This window comes from Camelus dromedarius, chromosome 19, assembly GCF_036321535.1.
Source record: "Camelus dromedarius isolate mCamDro1 chromosome 19, mCamDro1.pat, whole genome shotgun sequence".
Taxonomy (NCBI): Eukaryota; Metazoa; Chordata; class Mammalia; order Artiodactyla; family Camelidae; genus Camelus; species Camelus dromedarius.
Window position 1 is genome coordinate 24345433 of NC_087454.1, and position 22778 is coordinate 24368210.

At 45.4% G+C, this 22778-nt stretch overlaps 1 protein-coding gene across 4 annotated transcripts in view; it reads right to left on the bottom strand.

The window, feature by feature from the left end:
• CCDC167 (coiled-coil domain containing 167) overlaps positions 1-18314 on the bottom strand; it is a 29532-nt gene extending 11218 nt beyond the window's left edge. For all 4 annotated transcript variants that reach the window (XR_010376895.1, XR_010376894.1, XR_010376893.1 and 1 more), the window contains exons 1-3: positions 18229-18314; positions 1081-1175; positions 816-868 (exon numbers count right to left, since the gene is read on the bottom strand). Coding sequence is in view for 1 of the 4 variants with exons in the window: in XM_010977645.3 (XP_010975947.3) it covers positions 816-868; positions 1081-1175; positions 18229-18270 (190 nt within the window). In the remaining 3 variants the exon portion in view is untranslated. The remainder of the gene's footprint in view (positions 1-815; positions 869-1080; positions 1176-18228) is intronic.
• Between the last annotated feature and the right edge of the window lie 4464 nt (positions 18315-22778).

Genomic DNA, 22778 nt, shown 5'->3' on the forward strand with positions numbered 1-22778 from the left:
GATGTCCCACCCTTATTTATGTGTGTGTGTGTTGGGGGGGGTTACCTACGAACCAGCTCTGGGCAGGCCAGATGGGATGCAGCTAGGGGTATGTGACATGCACTGTGCTTACAGTGTTGATTCAAACTGGTTCCTCTGGGAGGTTGCTTGCCATCTCAACTATTCTATGATTGATTCTTGGCCAGATCTGGACCCTCAGGGTGAAAAGGACAGACAAGTCTGGAGAGCCTCTGCAGACCCTTTTCCTCCCAGGCTGCTGGGGGTGGGGTGGGCTTACAGATGGCGGGGGGGGGGGGGGGGGGGTCCTACAACTGCCCTCCAGCTCCACGTCCTCCTAGGGCTTTACCTGGCTCTGCCCCGAACACCCAGAAGGTGGCAGCATTGTTCCACCCACAGTAGTCCTTCACGGCACCCAAGTGGGAGGTTCATCCTCCACCCTGGATTCCACCACTACCATCACTCCCACTCCAGGGTCTTCCTGGGAGGGAGTGGAGGTCTGGGAGGAGGGGGCAGGGAGGGCAGACCTCCCAAGTCAGGGTGGATGTGAGGATCTCTTCTGGATCTGGCTATCCCCCTTTGTCCCACAGAGGAAGAACAGACCCATGGGCCTCTGCATCTACCCTGAAACAGGGGAACAAAACTGATTTTCTCCCAGGCTGCTGAGCCTGCAGTGGGTTCCAGCAACTTTCTGGGGGCTGGCTCCCTCCTGAAGAATCCCCTTGACCCTCATCACTTTGTGGGCTCCCTGGGCTGTCTGCCCTCTCCTGACCCTGGGACTGGAGGACGGGGCTGGTAATGGGAGGGGACTTTCTTACCATAGTTGGAGGCTTTGTTCATCAGGCTGTTTTTCTCCTTCTCCAGAGACCTCCTGTGAGGGGGGGGAGGGGGTCAAAATGGCTCAAGCCCTTTTCCTTCTTCCCACCTAAGAGGCAGCTAGCACACCTGGGCAGGGTGGACAGATGGAACAAGGGCCCAGGTCTCTGGTGGCAGGGGGGATGGGGGGATGGAAGTCAAAGGCTAGGGCCCCAGGACAGATATGAGGGGTCAGGGCGCAGGGGCAGGGCAGGGGGGGAGCATTACCTGGCCTCTGGGCTCAGCTCCGCCCCATAGAGCCTGGAGTTGACAGCCTCCAGGTCTCTCCGACACTGTGACAGCTTCTCCTCCAACCCATCAATCTGAAAGACACAGAGATGGGGAGCAGAGTCTTTCAACTTTCAAAACAGCTGGGATCCTGGGATAGGGAGGAGGGAGCCTCTAGGATTCTTTTTGGACTGCGTCTTCACCCCAGTATCTATGCTTTGCTGTCTTCTATCTCCACGAGGTACAGTCCGAGCCCCAGTGGAAACAGCTGTGGTTGCCAGGGTCTCAACGCTGCCTTGACCCCACTGGGCCAAACATGGGTTGGAGGCAGGTAGGAGTGGCCCCTCATCAGCTGTCGCCCCAGCACATGCCCCAGCTGGGCCCCACAGCAGGAGCAACTAGAGCCCTGAATGTGGCAGGTGTCTGCCCCACAGGCGTGTCCTAGAGTGAAATGAGATGATGCAGGAAGGCGTTGCCTTTCCAAAGCACTCCTCATACGATCAGACGGCAAGGGGCCAAAAAGCAGAGCCATTTCTTCACGTTGGTACACTTAATTTTAAAGTAATCTAAGTTGTAATAATATACATTTTTCCATGAGATTCAATAAAAATTCCTGAAAACAAGGCTCAGAGACACTTTATTTCTTTCTGATTTGGTTCTTATGCAAAGGCATTGACCATCATCAAGCTAGCTGTAACTTGTGAAGCAAAACAGCTAAGCTCCTGAAAGGCTGGATGCCAAAGGTATCAGTTCTCCCATTTGTTTTGATTATAGTTTCAGAGGTGTGTTCTTGGGGAAATAATCTGAGTTGTGGGAAAATGACTTATAAAATACTGGACTGGATTGCCCAAGGTCCTGACATCACACATTTGGCTTTGGAAGTTCATCTGTCTCCAGGTGTCTGTCCAATCAGCCGCCTCCCTGGGCCTGGGGCCTGCTCTTCCTGCACCGCCACCCTGCTGGTGGGAGCCTAGATTTCAGTGGATGGGAGCTCAGTGGCCCTGCATCCCTCAAAGCAGCAGACTGAACAGTGCCTTGTGTCCCACTAATACCTGATTTTCCATTTGACTTCACTCATTCTCACCACATCCCTGGGAGGGATAGCAAATATAACTTCTGTTTCACAAATGGGGAGAACGGGCACTCAAATGGAATGACTTTTCTGAGGACTCAGAGTGGAACACCTCTCCCCTTATCAGTCTCAGGCAGTTCCGTGCTCCTGTCCTTTCTGGAGTGGCCCCTGTGCAGATGATCAACAACTGCCAAGTATGAATCCCTGAATCCCAGGCAGGTGTTCTGGGGCCAGTGTCAGCGTTGCCCCTGAAGACTCTGGGCCTTCTGCCCTTCTCCCTGGCCAGTACCCATCCTGGACACTTCTGGGTCAGCCACTTTCCCTTGTTCCAACACCCAGCTCAAACTACACATCATCTACCCCCTTTCCTGCAGCCCCAGCCTACTGCAACTCCAGCTCTGGAAGCAGGGCCCTGTGGGAGGGAGCAACTGCAGAGCCTTGAGTTAACTGCCTGGTTAATTGTGTCATTTCCCTGCTAATGGGTACCAAAGGGAGGGCTGTCCTGGGAAACAGCCCCAGCCAGGAGATGGGGCTTCTCCAGCCTGGGGAAGCCAAAGGCCATCTAGGAACCTGCGCTGCCGGGAAATGAGCAGTGGGAAGCCAGGCTCAGGGAACAGCAGCAGCCTGATGTGACAGTTAGAGGAGCCTCAGGCTGCCATGAGGCTTACCCTTCACAGCAGTGCCCCCAACACACACAGCCCAGCCCCTCAGGACCCCGAGATGTGCTGTTTCCATTTCCTGGTGCAGAAACCACAATCGGGACCAAATTCCATGCTGGGTCCCACACAAAGCTTAATTCCTGAGGCTCTATCTCCTCCATGAGGCCTTCTCTGCTGTCCTTGGCCAGAAGGTACTGCCTCCTTCTGGCCAATTAACCAGTCCTTCTCTCATGAAGCTGCGGACATACTATATCATCCAGTTATGTGTCCCAACCTCATCTTGCCAAACTCTGGGAGCCCCGAAGGCAGATGATGTAAACCTGAAGCCCAGGGGTCAAGTCTAGCTCAGACTGGCCCATGCCACTTGTGCATGTGACTGCCTGGCCTCTAAGGATGCCTTTGTAGCTCCCGTCCTAGAAGGCTAGTGGCCATCTGTCTCCCCTTGTGGCCACCACAAGGCCTGGCCCGCTGTAATCGCTGTTTGTAGCCATGGAGGAATAAGTAGGGCTGAGCATAGGTAGGGCTAAGGGGCTAGGCCTCATATAGCACCAGATGTCTGAAACCTTCCCCTCATGCCCACAGAAGCTGGAGGAAGGTAGGAGAAGCAGTTACACAGAAGCACATGGATTATGTACTTCGTAGATTACCCAATGCCAGTGTTAGTCCTAGGTCAGCCAGATTTCTCCTTGCTGCCCCTTGGGCCAGGCCCTGGCTTGCATGTCATTCTGGGGAGGAAGTTCGGGGATTTCCATCCCTAAACACCTTTAGAAGGCTACCAGGGACCCAAACAAGGGATAATTGGCCCAGAGCAAGGCCAGGAACTCATGCTAAGCAAAATCTTTAAATTGAGGTTGGCAAACCACAGGTGGCCGAGCTAGTCTGCCGTCGTGCTCTGGGCAGGGCCTGTGGAGCTGGCAGCTGGAGGCCTTTATCTGAACAAGGCCAATTTAACTACAGTTCCACAAATACCCCGCTTTCACTTACCACTTTTTAATGAGCTTATAATAGACTAACACAAATCACGGTTTTAGGAACTCAAGTTCTAACCTCCCTCTGAATATTTATGTCCTGCTGAAGCCCTGATTCCCTTCTAAATAGCGAGTTCTCCATTATAACCCAGCTGCTTGACGTGGGCTGAGTGAGAGGAGTCTGGGACTGTTTGGAGGCTTTTCAGTAGGCCACAAGCCCATCCTCAGACAGTGATCCCACCGGCAGTCAAACACCCTGCAGCATTTGCTGAAGCGCAAGCCAGTTGTCAAGCAGCTATAATAATGGGTGAGAAGATTCTGATGACCTGACTGCAGAGAAGGCAGGGAGAGAGAGTCAGGATGCATCTTTTAGTTGTGGCTGGAGTGAGGAGTTGTGTCTACAGAGCAGAGCTGGCCCAGCAAGATGGTAACCCAGAAATAAGGGAGAGGAGCCAGAAAGTGGGCCTTAAAGGAAGCCCCTAGTTGGCTTATCAGTCAACTCTCAGTGACATGCACATGGACTATGCACTCTGCAGGCTCCCGAAACAAATCTGTAGTTTTTTCGTTAGCTTTCTCTCTGCCACCAGGCTGAAGGCAACACAGGACAAGACAGCCGGGACGAGAAGACATGGGTTAGGACAGAATGAGACAAATGTCCAGAAGATTTTGTAATAACGGTCAAAGCTGGGCAAGCAGTTGGGAAGCCTAAGTTCCTGGAAGCCTAAAATTGTAGTTCCTGAAAAGTGTGGTAACAAGGAGTCTGGGCTATACTCTTGCCACGTGTGGAGGTGACTTCCTTAATTCGGTGCCTCAGTTTATTCACGTATAAAACAAAGACAATGTTTCACGTTTCAATAAGTTGTGTACTACCCAAAGCAATCTACAGATTTAATGTGATCCCTATCAAATTACCCAGGACATTTTTCACAGAATTAGAACAAATAATCCTAAAATTTATATGGAATCACAAAAGACCCAGAATTGCCAAAGCATTACTGAAGAAAAAGAATGAAGCTGGAGGAATAACCCTCCCAGACTTCAGACAATACTACAGAGCTAGTCAAAACAGCATGGTATTGGTACAAAAACAGACATAAGGATCAATGGAACAGAATAGAGAACCCAGAAATAAACCCACAAACTTTTGGTCAATTAAACTTTGACAAAGGAGGCAAGAACATACAATGGAGTAAAGATAGTCTCTTCAGCAAACAGTATTGGGATAACTGGACAGCTGCATGTAAATCAATGAAGTTAGAATACTCCCTCACACCATACACAACAATAAACTCAAAATGCTTAAAGACTTAAACATAAGGCAAGACACTATAAACCTCTGAGAAGAAAATATAGGCAAAGCATTATCCAACATAAATCTCAGCAATAATCCCCTGGGCAGTCTACCCAGGCAATAGAGATAAAAGCAAAATTAAACAAATGGGACCTAATTAAATTTATAAGCTTTTGCACAGCAAAGGAAACCATAAGCAAAACAAAAAGACAGCCTACAGAATGGGAGAAAATATTTGCAAACTATGACAAGGGCTTAATTTCCAGAATATATAAACAGCTCATACAACTTAAGAAAAAGAAAAAAACCCAACCCAAAAGTGGGCAGAAGACCTAAACAAGCAATTCTTCAATGAAGACATATGAATGGCCAATAGGCACATGAAAAAATGCTCAGTATCGCTAATTATCAGAGAAACGCAAATCAAAACTACAATGAAGTATCACCTCACACCAGTCAGAATGGCCATCATTCAAAAGTCCATAAACAATAAATGCTGGGGAGGGTGTGGAGAAAAGGGAACCCTCCTACACTACTCGTGGGAATGTAGTTTGGTGCAGCCATTATGGAAAACAGTATGGAGATTCCTCAAAAGACTAAAAACAGACTTACTATATGATCCAGCACTCCCACTCCTGGGCATCTATCTAGAGGGAACCTTAATTCAAAAAGATACATGCACCCCAATGTCCATAACAGCACTATTTACAATAGCCAAGACATGGAAACAACCTAAATGCCACTGACAGATGACTGGATAAAGAACTTGTGGTATATTTACACAATGGAATACTACTCAGCCATAAAAAAATAATAAAATAATGCCATTTGCAGCAACATGGATGGACCTGGAGAATGTCATTCTAAGTGAAGTATGCCAGAAAGAGAAAGAAAAAAATACCATAAGATATCACTTATATGTGGAAACTTAAAAAAAAAAAAAGATGAACTTATTTACAAAACAGAAACAGACTCACAAACACAGAAAACAAACCTATGGTTACCAGAGGGGGAATGGAGTGGGAAGGGATAAATTGGGAGTTGGAGATTTGCAGACACTTTATATATAAAAAAGATAAACAACAAGCTTATAGTGTATAGCATAGTGAACTATATTCAATATCTTGTAGTATCATCTGGTGAAAAAGAATATGAAAATGAATATATGTGTTCATGTATGACTGAAACATTACGCTGTACACCAGAAATTGACACACTGTAAACTGACTACACTTCAATAAAAATATATAATACAAAAAAAATTTGTTGTGCAGACAATACGAAGCAATACACGTAAGGTGGTTAGAATAGTGCCTAACACACATAGTGAGGGTCTAACAAGTGTTTGCTATTATTCTTTTTTTAAAAAAATTTTTTTAATGGAAGTCCTGGGGACTGAACCTGGGACCTTATGCATGCTGAGCTAACACTCTACCACTGAGCTGCACCCTCCCCACTGTTTGCTATCATTATTATCAGAGAACGGGTTTCACTAGATCTTTAGGGAACAAAAAGGAGGTTTTTTTTACTGAGTTCATTTGTGGCAAGAGTAAGAAGAGATGAAGCAGTGGTGTGTGATGCAGAGAAATCTCTATTGGTCACTGGCTGGCAGCAGTGGAAAGGGGAGTCCCTCTGGCTCGGATATGGCCATCCTGAGTCTGTGGAGGGGCTCAGCAGGGGTGGGGCCTGCAGGGTAGACCATCAGAACAGTAATGCCTCTACAAGCCGGCCTCTCCAGCTGGTTCGGGACATGGCATGCTCAGAACCTCATGATCCTGCCTGGAGATGAAGCTGGGTGGGGTTCTGGAACCGGTGCCAAGTTGTAGAGACTGGGCCTGGTGGAAGCCGAGGATGAGAGGCCTAGAGCAGCATCTAAGGGCAGAACAGACTCAGTGGACAGCAGGTCAATTGGCAGGAAGGGCATGGCTGGCCCAGCTGGTTCAGTGCTGGGACTTCCCTGGAGCTGTAGGGAGGGAGCATTGCTGGCTGTGACTGTCATAGGTAAAGTAACAGCCCAGGTAAGGACTGAGACAGACAGTCATTCAGGCACAATATGGGGTCAGAGAGAGGATGCCCCCGATGTACAATAGCATGAATAAAAGAAGTGTCCATGCATCACGTTTATACTCAGAAGACCAAGTGTCCGTGTTTATATAGGGAAAAGAACATTGTGTCTAAGTCACTGAGATGACAGTCAGTAGGTGATGCATGGCTACAGAGGGACCTAAGGAATCAGAAAGGCAGTGGTGTGAGTTCTTACCAGTTAGCAAACTGCCTTCTGACAAGTCACACAGTGCCAAGGACATGGTAGGTGTTAGGTAAACTCGTGGGCAAGTAGTTCAGGGGACTGGGAAGTAGGTGGTGAGTGTGCAGGGTGTCCTGGTGGGAAAGTCTACCTTTGACCCCGAGACCAGCAGTGCCTAAAATCTACCCAAAGGGAAGAAGTGAAGGAGAGGGAGGGAGGGAGGAAAGGTACATGAGGCAGGGAGTGGGAAGGAGCATCCTTCAAGTAGGAGGGAGCTGAGGGCCCAGGGGAGGCCCAGGAGACAGAATCAAGGAAGTCTGTACTTTATCAGGAAATATTCACAAGGGATTCCTCCACAGTTAGGATGGGAGCTGGCTTTCTTATTGAAGCATGGACTTGGGGATCGGAGCCTGGAGGGTGACTTTATGAGTGGGCAGAGGAACAGGCTCAGTGAGGAGAAGCGTAGGACTAAAGATTGTCCACAGAGGTGGTGTTTTCTGCAGAAGAATGTGAAACTCTGATGTCAGACTGACAGTAAAGGCCAGCAGAGGTCCCAACCCCAGCCAAGTGGGGCCATTGCTCCTGCTGGCACGTGCCCAGGGAAGAAAGGCTTCTTCATTTCCAGTCACCAGGGGTAGGGTCTCTTCCCACTGCCTTCCTCCAGGATCCCTCCCCTCAGACACAGCTCTGAGTGCTCTGTGCTCCCCGCAGCGTCCACAGGCGGTTCAGTAGCCCCAAGCCAGCTAAGCAAAATCACCTCTGCCACCCGACTTGGGGACTAACACCCTATTCTCAGAGCTTCACGGAAGTCTCCCTTGGGTCCTATATGCCATAAAACCACTGAGTTAAGAGAAACTATAAAATTCACCCAGAAACCCCAGGAGGCGTCTTTTCAGGAGTGTGGAGCCTCCTGGAATGGAAGTCCCAATTGAGGCCTCTTTGGGGGCAGGGAAGGTGAGTGCCAGCTCCCACACCATAAATGCCCAGTACACTGGTCTGGTCAGGCCCCACAGGGGCCCAGCTCCAGGTCTGACTGCTGCCCAGGCCTCACCAGCAGCTTTTATTCTGCTGACAAGCACGAGCCACAGGCTGTCACTCTCCTATTGAAGGTGGCTGAATGATGCTACCAAGAACATCTCAACAGCCTGGGAGGTGGCTCCCTGCCTACTCCCTAAGGACCCACTGTCCAGGGTAGAGTTTCTCCTGGGAAAGGGCTGAGGCACCCTTGGGGCTTGGCACTGCCAGGCAAGCCACTCTGCCTTCTGGTTTAGGGAGTCATTTCCGGTCTTGCTGGCCTTGCTCTTGGGAGCTTCTGGGCACTGAGTGACAAGAAGTGGCTGGGAATGAGTTATCCTCAGGAGTCAAGCAGCGGTCATGGAGCATTAACTGCTCCTGCTGGACACTGAGACCTAATAAAGAGCACAGCGTTGAGGTACCTGAGCCCAACAAAAATCACGGAGTTCCGCGTGTCTGGATGGCACAGCACATGTCAAAGCAGCATCCAGAAGCCCAAAGTCCACAATAATACCAGTAGCAGCAAACACTTCTGTAGCGGGCCTACATGCCAGGCACTGCTCTAAGCGCTTCCCACGATTCCCTCACAGAACGCTCACAACAGCCCTGGGCGCTGAGCAGTAGCATCAGCGTTCACATTTTGTGGATGAGGAAACTCGGGCCATGGAGACAAAGTAGCTTGTCCAGGGTCCCACAGCCAGTACCCGTGGAGCCGGGCGGTGGGAGCTGCCTGCCCACATGGGCAAAGCGCAGAGCCACCAGCTCTGAGCCACTCTTAGCTCCCAGGCGTAACCTCTGCTCCTTATACCCTGAGCCAGGCAGCTTGTGGGCAGCTTCCCACACGCCCCCCAATGTCTGCATCAACTCTGTAAGTAAGAGACTGTCCCCATTTCACAGAGGAGCACACTCCCGCACAGAGAATTTAAGCAACCTGCCCTAGGATGTGCCGATGGGAAGTGGCAGAATTGGGGTCTGAATCTGGGTTTTTTTGCTTCAGAGATATGCTCTCTCCACCACTTCAAGCTCTTTCTCCGAAATCCCTCATGAAAACATTCACGACAAAAGTTCTGTGGAACAAAATCATTCCACATCCCAGTCAAAGCTCGTATAAGCTTGTTGATCTGGCTTTAACAGATTCTCTACCCTGAATAATCTTATACAGGGCTTTGCTTGGTTTCTGTCCACATAACAGATACTCGCTGTGAGGGAAGAACCGGACTGAAATCTGTTTGCTTGGAGACAGTGAGACAGGAGCCCAGCGTCTGTCCTCACAGTGAAGGCAATTACCCTCCAATTCCTGGTCTCACAGACACCCCAGCCTACACCCCCAGATCACTTACACTGCCACAGCACCCTCCAAAACACACACAGGGCAGTCCAGGCCTGGTTTCAAGAAGGAAAAAAGTAGGCTAGTTGGGCCTGATAAGCCCTTCTTTCCCTTGCTAACAATTCACAGCCCAGAGAGTGGTGTCAGCTGTTTCATCTCCAGCCCCAGCAGTATGGGAACTGGATTTCTGGAAATCCACTCATTTTCACACGTCAGGGAGGCCCCAGGACGTTTACCGTAATGAGTAGAGAAGCCAGACCGCCTGCCCAGATGGTCTCTGGCAAGAGTGAAGGGGCTTCCCATCGGGGGCCTTGAGGCCACACAGCCAAGTCACATGGGGGTCAGGGGCCTCGATTTTCCAGGTGACCAGCCTCAAACCCCAAGGGACCAATTACCCTGATACTGCTTAAGGGATGTTCTTCTATGAAGGAGGATCTGTCGGGGGTCAGAAAACAGAAACCTCTGCCATGGCTCCAAAATCATCAGAAATTTTCCTCCTAAGCTGGGGAGATGAAGACAGTACACCGCTCGTTTTTAATCCATGAACAATTTTCAGGAAAAGCAGAGAGCCAAGGGGCTTGTCACTTCTCTGGAGAGTCACCACCTGCCCCAGGTCAGGAAAATGAGGGGCCCTACCAAAGCCCGTGGAAGCTCTGAGGCCTTGAGACCTTCTGGCCTGCTGAGCAGCTCTGCAAGCAGTCCTCACCTGGAGCCTTCAGCTGTCCCTGGACCAGAACATTGTTTAAGGTTTGTTTTCTCTTCTTTCTTCCAATATATATTTTTTGATAAATTAGCAAAAGCTTCTTCATCGCTGAAGGGCTCAAAGCACTTTTCAAGAATTGGCATCCACCCCGTGCCTTATGAATTCATTAATTAAGATGCTGGCAAACAGCCACTCCACACATGCTGACATCCAGCCATGTTAGGTAATGAGGTTTTAGTCTCCTGACCCCCGTCAAGTGGAGTGGAGCCAGACACTGGCTGCAGAGAGAAATCACCTGCCCAGTGGCGACCTGTCGCTTGTGCCTGGCAGCAGGTGAGGCTCATTTAATGGTCAGCTGTCCTTGAACAGTGTCCGCACACTGTGAGCCTTTCTCCCAGCCCCTGGCAGGGTGGCTCCCCAGCAAGACAAGCGGCCAGCCACCTGTTCCACTGTGGCCCCCTGACCTCTGACCAGCAAAACACCCAACTGGGCCCAGAAGACAGGGGTGAGAGTTCAAGTGCTTCCTCCAGCCACTCAAGCCAATTCTGTAATATTTATTGACAGTCCACTAGGCTGCTTCTCTCTTGTTTCAGAAAATTGGTAGGTTCCCAGCAGCCTTGTACACAGCCTGTTCCAGAACTGAGACTGTTTCCATCCATACTTAGTGCTTCTGTCCCTCCCTGCCCTCAGGGAGCTCACAGCCGTGGCTGACATGACACAAATAATTACAAATGTCCAGGCTCCTTTCCACCTGGTGCACATCCTGCTTCACTCATTTTCTCCTCTCAACCTACCACCTCTCCTTCATTGTCACTGATCCTGGCCTCTTTTTCGGATAAGAATTCCAGTGAATTTTAAATGACTCCTATTAACTTTTATTCCCTCTATCAGATACTATCAGTTGGCCAACACAACATAGATTCCCAACCCCTCCTCCTCTGTCTGCCTCCACCATAGAGGTTAGAAAAGCTCAACAGCTGCTCTCCCAGCCTCACTGCAGCTAGGCACGGTCATGACCCAGCTCTGGCCAATGAGATGTTCCATTAGTCAGTTGGGAGACTCCTGGGAGAGCTTATTCTTTGCTGATAAAAGGGACAAGGAGTATTATTATTCCTTTTTTTTTTTTTCTGATTTAAAATTGAATATAATGACTACAGCTGTGACAGCTATCTTGTGACTAGGAGGAAACAGCTAGATAATGCAGAAATATCAGCCCTGACAAAGCTGAGCTTTCAAATCAATGCCAATAACCACCTCCCTCCAGATTTCTTGGGATGAGAAAAAAAAGTATACTCCTATTTGTTTAGGTCACAGAAGTCAGTTTTCTGTAACCTGTAGTGAAAAGCTTCCTAACCTGATAGATTTTTGTACTAGGAACCAGATCCAACCAAGTTATCCCCTTTAAAAAGGATGTCAGCTAAGACACTGCATATCTGTTAACTTAAGATCAACTAGCTGTTGAAACATCTAAAGACACCAAGATGAATGGTCCAGCTGCAGGAAAAAAAAAAGTACTCCACCAAAACTGAATTAAGAAGAAATAGATCATTTGAACAGACCAATCACTAGAAGTGAAACAGAATCAGCAATAAAAAAAACCTTCCTGCAAACGAAAGTCCAGGACCAGATGGCTTCACTGGGGAATTCTATCAAACATACAAAGAAGAGCTCATACCAATCCTTCTCAAACTCTTCCAAAAGACTGAGAGGAGGGAACACTCCCAAACTCATTCTATGAAGCCACCAACACCCTGACAACAAAGCCAAAGACACTACCAAAATAGAAAGCTATAAGCCAATATTATTGATGAACATAGTTGCAAAAATCCTCAACAAAATATTAGCAAACAGAATCCAACAACATACATAAAAGATTATACACCATGATCAAGATGGATTCATCCCAGGGACACAAGGATGGTTCAACATATGCAAATCAATCAATGTGATACACCACATCAACAAGAGAAAGGACAAAAATCACACGATCACCTCAATAAAGAAAAAGCATTTGATAAAATTCAACACCCATTTATGATAAAAATTCTTAACAAAGTTGGTACAGAGGGAATATTTCTCAACATAATAAAAGCTATTTATCACAAACCTACAACCAGCTTAATACTCAACAGTGAAAGCTGAAAGTCTTCCCTCTAAAATCTGGAACAAGACAAGGATGCCAACTCTCACCACTTCTATTCAATATAGTATTGGCAGTCCTAGCCATAACAATTAGACAAGAAAAAGAAAGAAAAGGGATCCAAATTGGAAAACAAGAGGTAAAATTGTCATTATATGCAGATGACATTATACTATATATAGAAAACCCTAAAGGCTCCACACAAAAACTGCTAGAGCTGATAAAAAACTTCGGCAAGGGAGCAGGGAGCAGGATACAAGATCAACATACAGAAATCAGTAGCATTTCTTTCACTAACGATGAAATGTCAGAAAAGGAAAGTAACGAAACAATCCCTTTTAAAATTGCATCCCCCAAAATAAAATACTTAAGAATAAATCTGACCAAGGAAGTGAAAGACCTATATGTGGAGAACTACAAGACATTGACTAAGGAAATTAAAGATGACTTTAAGAAATGGAAAGATATCCCATGTTCTTGGATTGGAAGAATTAATATTATTAAAACGGCCATACTACCCAAAGCAATCTACAGATTTAATGTGATCCCTATCAAATTACCCAGGACATTTTTCACAGAATTAGAACAAATAATCCTAAAATTTATATGGAATCACAAAAGACCCAGAATTGCCAAAGCATTACTGAAGAAAAAGAATGAAGCTGGAGGAATAACCCTCCCAGACTTCAGACAATACTACAGAGCTAGTCAAAACAGCATGGTATTGGTACAAAAACAGACATAAGGATCAATGGAACAGAATAGAGAACCCAGAAATAAACCCACAAACTTTTGGTCAATTAAACTTTGACAAAGGAGGCAAGAACATACAATGGAGTAAAGATAGTCTCTTCAGCAAACAGTATTGGGATAACTGGACAGCTGCATGTAAATCAATGAAGTTAGAATACTCCCTCACACCATACACAACAATAAACTCAAAATGCTTAAAGACTTAAACATAAGGCAAGACACTATAAACCTCTGAGAAGAAAATATAGGCAAAGCATTATCCAACATAAATCTCAGCAATAATCCCCTGGGCAGTCTACCCAGGCAATAGAGATAAAAGCAAAATTAAACAAATGGGACCTAATTAAATTTATAAGCTTTTGCACAGCAAAGGAAACCATAAGCAAAACAAAAAGACAGCCTACAGAATGGGAGAAAATATTTGCAAACTATGACAAGGGCTTAATTTCCAGAATATATAAACAGCTCATACAACTTAAGAAAAAGAAAAAAACCCAACCCAAAAGTGGGCAGAAGACCTAAACAAGCAATTCTTCAATGAAGACATATGAATGGCCAATAGGCACATGAAAAAATGCTCAGTATCGCTAATTATCAGAGAAACGCAAATCAAAACTACAATGAAGTATCACCTCACACCAGTCAGAATGGCCATCATTCAAAAGTCCATAAACAATAAATGCTGGGGAGGGTGTGGAGAAAAGGGAACCCTCCTACACTACTCGTGGGAATGTAGTTTGGTGCAGCCATTATGGAAAACAGTATGGAGATTCCTCAAAAGACTAAAAACAGACTTACTATATGATCCAGCACTCCCACTCCTGGGCATCTATCTAGAGGGAACCTTAATTCAAAAAGATACATGCACCCCAATGTCCATAACAGCACTATTTACAATAGCCAAGACATGGAAACAACCTAAATGCCACTGACAGATGACTGGATAAAGAACTTGTGGTATATTTACACAATGGAATACTACTCAGCCATAAAAAATAATAAAATAATGCCATTTGCAGCAACATGGATGGACCTGGAGAATGTCATTCTAAGTGAAGTATGCCAGAAAGAGAAAGAAAAATACCGTAAGATATCACTTATATGTGGAATCTAAAAAATAAAGAGATGAAATTATTTACAAAACAGAAACAGACTCACAAACACAGAAAACAAACTTATGGTTACTAGGGGAAGGGGGTGGGAAGGGATAAACTGGGAGTTCAAGATTTACAGATACTAACTAATATATAAAAATAGATAAACAACAAGCTTATAGTGTATAGCATAGTGAACTATATTCTATATCTTGTACTAACATCTGGTGAAAAAGAATATGAAAACGAATATATGTACGTTCCTGTATGACTGAAGTATTGCGCTGTACACCAGAATTTGACACAACATTGTAAACTGACCATACTTCAATTAAGAACAAAAAAAGTACAATGACCAAGTAACAGCTCATTACTATCAGACTAAAAAACAGGTTTCACATCAGCCAAAATCCTATCAGCATTCAGACTGAAATTAAACCTTTCCCTCAGCCAGAATTCTCCTATCAATTTAGACTGAAATACAACTTTACCCTCTTTCCACACAACTTGAAAATCAGTACCAAAGCTGGTGATTTCTCATCTGAATTATAATTCTCTCCTTCTATTCAGAATTAACTCTCAGAACCTAGTTTTTTTCAAATCTGAGATCTCATAAGCTGACAAATGAGTTGGATGTAAAGGCCTTGAGAGGAGCCACAAGTGGAGAAGGCTGCGAGGTGCTTGGGTGTCCTGTGAGGTGACTGCCCCATATACCTGGCCTGAGTCAGCCCTCAGGGGGAGTGCTGCCTGCTCAGTAATTGCTTCATTACAAGTGGAGACTGTTTGCAGGTGCTGAGATCACTCACTTGTGGGGATTTTATTGCACTTGTCAGATCAACAAACATTTTTGATTAAAAGCCACTTCACTGGCTCTGAGCACACGACTTTTAATAACAGGACAGTATCTACTGCTACCCAGCACCAACGCACATTCAACACTGAGATCTGCAGGGGGCAACGGAGAAACAAGGTGAGGAGACAGTCAGATGCCAAGTTTTTCCTCAAGCGCACAGTTGCAGAGCTCAAATCTTAGAATATACAAGCAAAAAGTAATCTAGACATCAAGATGGCCAATGTAAATATCTATACTGGTATCGGACAAGCTAAAAAAAAAAAAAGTGGGTGAATGTGACTGATACAAGGCACTAGGAGAGCATGTACTCCACCAAATTAAAACACTTTTAAAACCTGTGTCAGCCAAACAAAAGACACCTCTGATCATCTATGATCCATATTTGGACCATAGTCAGTGAGTCTGTAATCCCCAGTGAAGTTCAAGTCCTTCATGTTACAGATGAGGAAACAAAAGTTCAAACAAGGGGCCATGATGGAAGGTCGCAAAAGAACTACAAAGGCTACTGATAAGAAAGCACTGTTTGTTGATTATTCACTGTGTGTAGGCATGTTCTAGGCACTTTACATATATTGTCTCATTTAATCCTCAAACCTACACTGTGAGGTAAGATGCAGTCTGCTAAGGAGACTGCCAGCCATCCACTAAAACACACTCCAAAGTAATGGCACTGTAGTAGGGCTCGCAGCCTCCTAGCTGATGAATGCCACCTCCCTTGCAGTAAGTGAGGCCTTGCATCTGAGCTGCATTTTAACCAACGGAGAGTGAGCACTTGGAGCCCAGTACGGCAGTGAGTGTGCTTCCTCCACTCTCTTTCCCTATCAGTGGACACCTCAATGGTGTGCAACCTAGTTTCATTTATGAGGTGACAACAAGGTCCTGGGGGATGGCAGAGCCACAAGATGGAAGGAATATGGCAGAACCACTACTGTCCTGATACTCTAGACCAGGAGTTAGCAAACTATGGTCTGTGGGCCAAATACAGTCCACTAGTTTCTATAAATACAGTTTTATTGGAACACTCATTAATTTCTATACTGTCTATGGCTGCTTTTGTGCTAAGACAGCCTATCTGAGTATAGCTGACTCTCATTATTTGCGATAGTTTACAAAGTTGCCAACAATGAATTAGCAAATACTGAACCAGGTTAGGTTCCTAGGAGCCTCTGGTCTCAATATTTTTATCAGCTAATCAATACAAAATCTTGTTTTGTGTGTGTTTCTATTTAAAGAGACCTTATTTAATATATGTTGTTGATTCATTAACAATGAACTCACATCCAACAGCACAAAAACTCATGTCTGAAAAAGCATATCTAACACATACATTTTCTCTGTATGGCATGCCACAGCCTTCTTGCACTTTGGAAAGCTAAACAGTACTTCAGCACTACACTTGTGGGCTGTTTTTAAACAGCAAAATCACCAATAAAAAAAAAAATGCAAGAAATATGGCAGTAAATAAACCAGAAAAAGGACACTTGTTTACAGCACACTGAAGAACTGGAAGACACAGCATTGCCTTGTTCAACCTTAACTGGACACGTGGGCCTCAGGTGAATCAAATCTCACTGCTTTCAGTTTGTTAATTACTGCAAGTCTTTCAAGTACTGAAGTGGGGGTTACAAACATTTTAGCAAGTAGACAAATTCACAAATACAAAATATCTGAATAATGAGGATCAACTGCAGTTGCAACAGAAACAATACAGCCCAAAAAGCCTAAAATATTTACTATCTGATCCTTTTTAGACAACATCTGCCAATCCCTGCTTTAGCGTGTCGGAAAAAAAGAAAATCTTATTCTTGAAGCCACTGAATGCTAGGGTTTCCCTCTTATAGCAGTTTATCATATCCTAATACAGGCTATAAAATCTATGCTCTTCCCACTTCATAGTGCCATCTCATTTTACCATCTATATTCTCTTTTACAAGGGGATTCACATTTCCATCAACCTTTTTTCCTATCAAGTAGGTAAATATTTCTCAAGGGATGGTACTAAAACCTCTTGCATAAGCATGGGTGTTACTTGTTTAAAATGCAGGTTCTTTGTTAAATTATTTACATACCCAAGTCCTACTGAATTACTCAGGATGGGGGAAAATTCAACTTTCCATTTTTAACAAGACAGATAATTCTCAATATATTCTTACGTTTGAGAATCACTGAACTGGCAAAAAGCTCAAGAAGACTGTTACCCCGTATCTTTCTTGCAACCCCTGGGAGAGTGATCTAAAAGAACTGTAACACAGGAGGAACAAGATGCACCAGAAAGCAAATCACCTGTGCATGATTCTCAGCGCCTCAACCACTTTAACTTGGGCTCTACTTGAAACCTATTTCCCTTCCTCATCCATAAAAATCTCATAGGCTTGTAATGAGAATTAACCAAGAGTGTAAATAACATAGCAGTTGCTCAATACGTATCAATTTTCTTTCCCTTCCAAATGTAATTATTTGTAAGCTCTTTGGGAACACCACCATTCCAGAATTCTCTACAAATTCCCATAGGTCCCCAGAGTAATTTTCAAGCTACACGCTTCACGACCCCAGAGGAAAAATTTCCCATCTCAGGGGACATTTAACCCACCAGTAATATATTAAACAGTATGGTCTTCCTCATCTTTGGAGGGCCCCTCATCTATAGGTTTCTACCCCTTTGGGATCCCCCTTACCTCCGAGTACCTGCCCCTTTTGGCTCTCCTTTATTTAAACGTCTCCCTCAGGGACGATTTCCGTGTCCCACACCGTTTGGGGCTCCCCTTCACCTCCGTGTCTCTTCCCTCTGGAGGCCCCCTCACTTTCTGTTCCCACCTCTCGTCTCCCTACCCCCACCCCCGCCGCCCGGCTCTCCAACATTCGGTTCCCCCATCCGGCCCTCTCACGATCTTCGCGTTCCTCTCCGAAACCCACGTCGTCTTCGCTTCCTCCCCTCACCTCTTTCTCCAACCTGCGGCCCGGCCGACCACCACCCCGCCGCAGGGAGAAAGCAGTTAATGATGTAGCCTACCCCCAATTTCTCCCCTTACCTCTACAGCGACGCCCAGATTCTCCCGCTTCTTTTTAGTCATGTTACTTGCCGGAATCCCGCAGTCATTATTGGACGCGCCCACCAGTGGCATCACGCATGCGCAAACACTCGTGCTTCTTCCTCATTGGCCGCCGAGGTGGCGGGAGGTGGAGCTGCTGGCAGTCGCCATCTTGGCGCGGCCATGTTTATGAGGGGCAATCGTTATTTGAAGCCTCCGCCTAGCGGGCCGTGAGAGGAGAGTAACTAGATTGGCCCGGGAGGAGCGGTGGCCCGCCCAGGGGTGGAGCTGCCTCTTTCTTTACTAATTCAAAGCCACTTAACAGCCTAGAGAGACGCTTTTTTCACGCCATCGTCTTCTGTGCCCTTCATCCTTTTAGTGACCACCCCGCCCAGCTGAGGCCAGTTTCCCCCCCTTCAGTTCTGTCGAGATCTCTCCAGCCTTCAAGGCCCGTCCCAAAGCACTGCTCCTCCCCGAAGTCCCATCTTGAGCTCCGTGGCTCTTTGGGATCTGATGAGCTTATGTTCTTATTCCTCCTTTTTATCATTTTTCTTGTTTTATTGTAAGAACAGCCTACAAACATCACAGAAAACTTTTAAGTGAAAAATACCATCCTTTATCCTACCACTCAACACAGTTTCTGTCTTTGTTTCTGTGTATCCTCGTCCAGGCTTGGTCTTGGACATAGTACTTGATGCTGTGGTAATTCTGTTATACAGTACGCTGTAGACCCGTATCCTTTGAGATGTTTTGACTATGATCTGATGAAAAAGATACAATTTTGTGTCATAGCCCAGTTACTCATATAACTGATTCCTGATAAACACCTTTACCACCTGTGATGCACTCAAATATTTTCTAATCTAGTCTATTTAATTAAAACATAAGTTGGTAGCAGACCTATTATTTCATGAGTCATTAATATTGAACTGCAATTTGAAAAACACTGTCATATACATTTTTCCATGTCTCGAAATCATCCTTTGTGATGGCTGTATATGCCACCAAGTGAATACACCCCATTCTTGTACTAAACACTATTTTATTGGACAGTACCTGTGAATAATGCTAAAGCAAACATGTTTGTGTAGAAAGCTCTGTCCTTCTGAATTCTTTCTTTAAGATAAATTTGCACAAGTGGAATTACTGAGTCAAAGATTATGAGACTGGATTGTACTGTGTACCACAGGGAAATATATACAGGATCTTGTGGTGGCTCACAGTGAAAGAATGTGACAATGAATGTATGTATGTTCATGTATAACTGAAAAATTGTGCTCTACACTGGAATTTGACACAACATTGTAAAATGACTATAACTCAATTAAAAAAAAATTATGAGACTGAATCAAAGCTCCTTATTTTCTGACCAGTTAGCTCTCCGTGTGAGTAATAAACCCAACTCAGTGTTTGGGGGAAAAAAAAAACGTTTTCAGAACTGTGTTCTCTTCTTGATAGAGTCATGGAATGATGGAGCTGAAGGGGACCTGAGATACCATCTCGCCTGGCCGCCTGGCTAAGGCCTACAGAGGAAAAGTGTAGTAAATTCTATCTGAACAGGAAACAGGCTGCTGAGCAGTTGTTTAATGCAGCTCTCAGCTTAACACCCAGCCCAGAAAAGAACTTACCCAAGAACATTGTCCATCAACTGTCAATCAACAGCATTTATTGTCAGAACACTCTTCACAGCATTGGTTCTAATCCCAGAAAACCAGACTCTGTGCTTCCCAATTATCACAGGCACAGGCCCAGGGGAGGTGAGAAGAGGAGGAAAAACACTGTGTTCTTTTAAAAGTGGTTCCTTCTGCATTTTGGCACCAAGAAAAAGCCACGGAGATCTGGGTGCCCTTCATGTTAGTCCCTTGTCTTTCTCCCCCATTCCCTGAGAAATGATGGCTGAGCTGTCATCCTTCTCCCCGAGGAGCCTTGGATTTTCCAAACCATACCTTGTCCCACGGTTCTGATAGTGGGACAAAATACTTGAAATGGAGCTGGAATAAGAGCCTATGTGGGTCCTAGTGAAAGGGGGGGCTTTTGCAGTGAGGCCGACCTGGATTCCAGTCCTAGCTCTGCCACTTAGCAGCTGTGTGATTTGGGGCAATATACTTAAACTCGCTGAGCCTTGGTTTCCATGTCTGTAAAACAAGCTCGTCATGTCAGACTTATAGGGTCGTTGTGAGAATTACTAAGTGATCGGTTCTATGGCTTGTGAGTGACCAGGAGAGACTCAGCAGGACTGATGCGACTGCTGCCAGCTTTTCATTATACGATTTCGCTTAGCAATTGTTGCTGTACATATATTGTTATTGTTTTGATATTGGTTTCTATCAGCTTTGACATTATTGTAAAGCATCTTTTGTAAGGAGTTTGGGGCAAATACTTGGGTTGTTTCCTGCTATCAAGTGTGCGTAGTTTACTGCAAAAGGCAGCCACCAACATACACTAGTGTCTCTCCGCAGAGAGGTGACGCCCCCTCCACCTCTTTGACTCTTGCTGAGACCATCAATTCTGAGTTTCATGTGCCCAGTCATTACAGACAGTGATGAGCCCCATGGTGCTAGAGTGGCTGAAAGAGCCCCAGGAAACCCACCGAAGTCCTTCCATCCCCCAGTACATACAAAGGTCAACTTTGATTCCCAGAGGGACTATTTGCTGAGCCTAATGCGTCTTTGCTTGGCTTTGTGCTGGAAATTCTGCCCACACGCAGATGGATTACTGTGAGCCAGCTGTCTGTGTGTCTGTCTTTGTTTTCCAGTGAGCTGTGGTCCTGAACTGTCTATTTGGGAGTTTCAGAGCTAAATTTAAGGGAAATTGAGCACTGCATTGGCAGACAGAACTGGGTTCATTCCTGGCTAGTTCAGGTTTTCACTGCATGACCTTGGGCAGGTCACATCTCAACTTTGGCTCTCAACTTCCTTGTCTGTGAAATGGGCACAGTGGGGAGAACAAGATAGCTTAGACACTCTAGGATTATGTTTTTAATGACCTTGTTATTTGTAAAGTGCCCAGATGTAAGGCACCCTCGGCTGTAAGGTAGACACATAAAATAAGAACCAATCACTAACCCTCAAGATATCTTCAATCTAGTTAGAGAGACAGACTGACAACATCAAATAGTGAATGTCAGACATCGTATAATTAAAAGCCAGCTGTCTGATACTTACTGTTGATGCTTTAGAAGCTCAGAAAAACAGAGAATGCTGTGGACATTGGGGGTGGCTTTGTGGAGGCTATAGGTCCTGGAGGATAGGCAAGGTTGGGTTATGTGGAGATGGAGGAGAGATGGGAATCCAAGGGCTTGCTGTGCCTACAGGGGGGTGCCCTTTTCAAACGCTGGATGAAAGCACTGTATAGGCTAGCCACAGCCCTGCTTTATTTGTCATGCAGACCCTTAGGTCAATTCTTCTATCCCTTGCCCTATCCTGGGTTTGCCTGACCTGGGGCCCAGACCTGGAACCCCCCCACCACTGCCCCGAGGGCACCTTCTCAGAGCAGGAGTTGGGGAGAGAGGAATCGTTCACTATCAGAAGCATTTCAGGCAGGAAATGAAGAATTTCCTAGGTGGTTAAAAATACAGTGGAGACTGATTTATGTTTGAATTTTGTTCCAGGACAGCAGATTATAGCCCAGGTTCTGAGGCAAAGGCAGCGGTGTCTTTATGGCCTGCTTGGATCAGTTTTATGTCTTAGTGATTTTTATATGTTTCAGCTAAGCCAAGATGCTCGAACTTTTTTGTCCCGAATATACTTCACAGGGGAACTCAGTTACCATTCCTTGCACTCAACCTCATTTTCCCGTAAGTAGAAAGAAAAACAAAAGAGATGAAAATAATGTTTTGCTGACTATTTATTTGGTATCCAGTAATTTTAGCTAGATTAAATTAAGTCATAAATAGATTATGAACCCACATGAGACCCTGAAGTAGATGTCAGGGGACATCATGGAAATAAAAGGACAGGAATCTAAATATTAATGAATATGCAGATCAGTCCATCCCATAATATCTTCTTGATAGGAAGAAATTTCTTTCAGACATTACTGCCCAGCAAAGCCACATGGCCTTTCCTGGAATGCTGATGTATGTTCTTACCTTATGGCTACTGTACCTTTTGTAACTGATCACGCATCTCACTTTTTTGCTCATGAGGAAGCGTACATCTGAACTTGTTCAGGGAGTTTGAGCATAGGTTTCCATGTACTAGCATGCTCCTTGGCTTTATTTTTTTTCTACCCTTGTTTTCCCTTTGTTCTGTCACTTTATCTATTTTTATCCCACTGTATTGTGTACATTTTGATAAACTACCTCAAATCGTTGTTTGGAACACAAAAGTGCATAAATAAATCAATAAATATATCCTGTGTTTGTAAATACGCCACTTTGTTCTTTCTAAGGCAATTTTCACATCCATTAGCTCTATGGGGCCTCACACAGCAATGAAAGGAAAGACGGGCAGGTTAAGTCACCCCCACTTTGCAGACAAGGAAGCTGAGGTACATCCATGAATGAAGTGGCTGGCATGCAGAAGAGGCCAGGCCCACCCCTCCGTCTA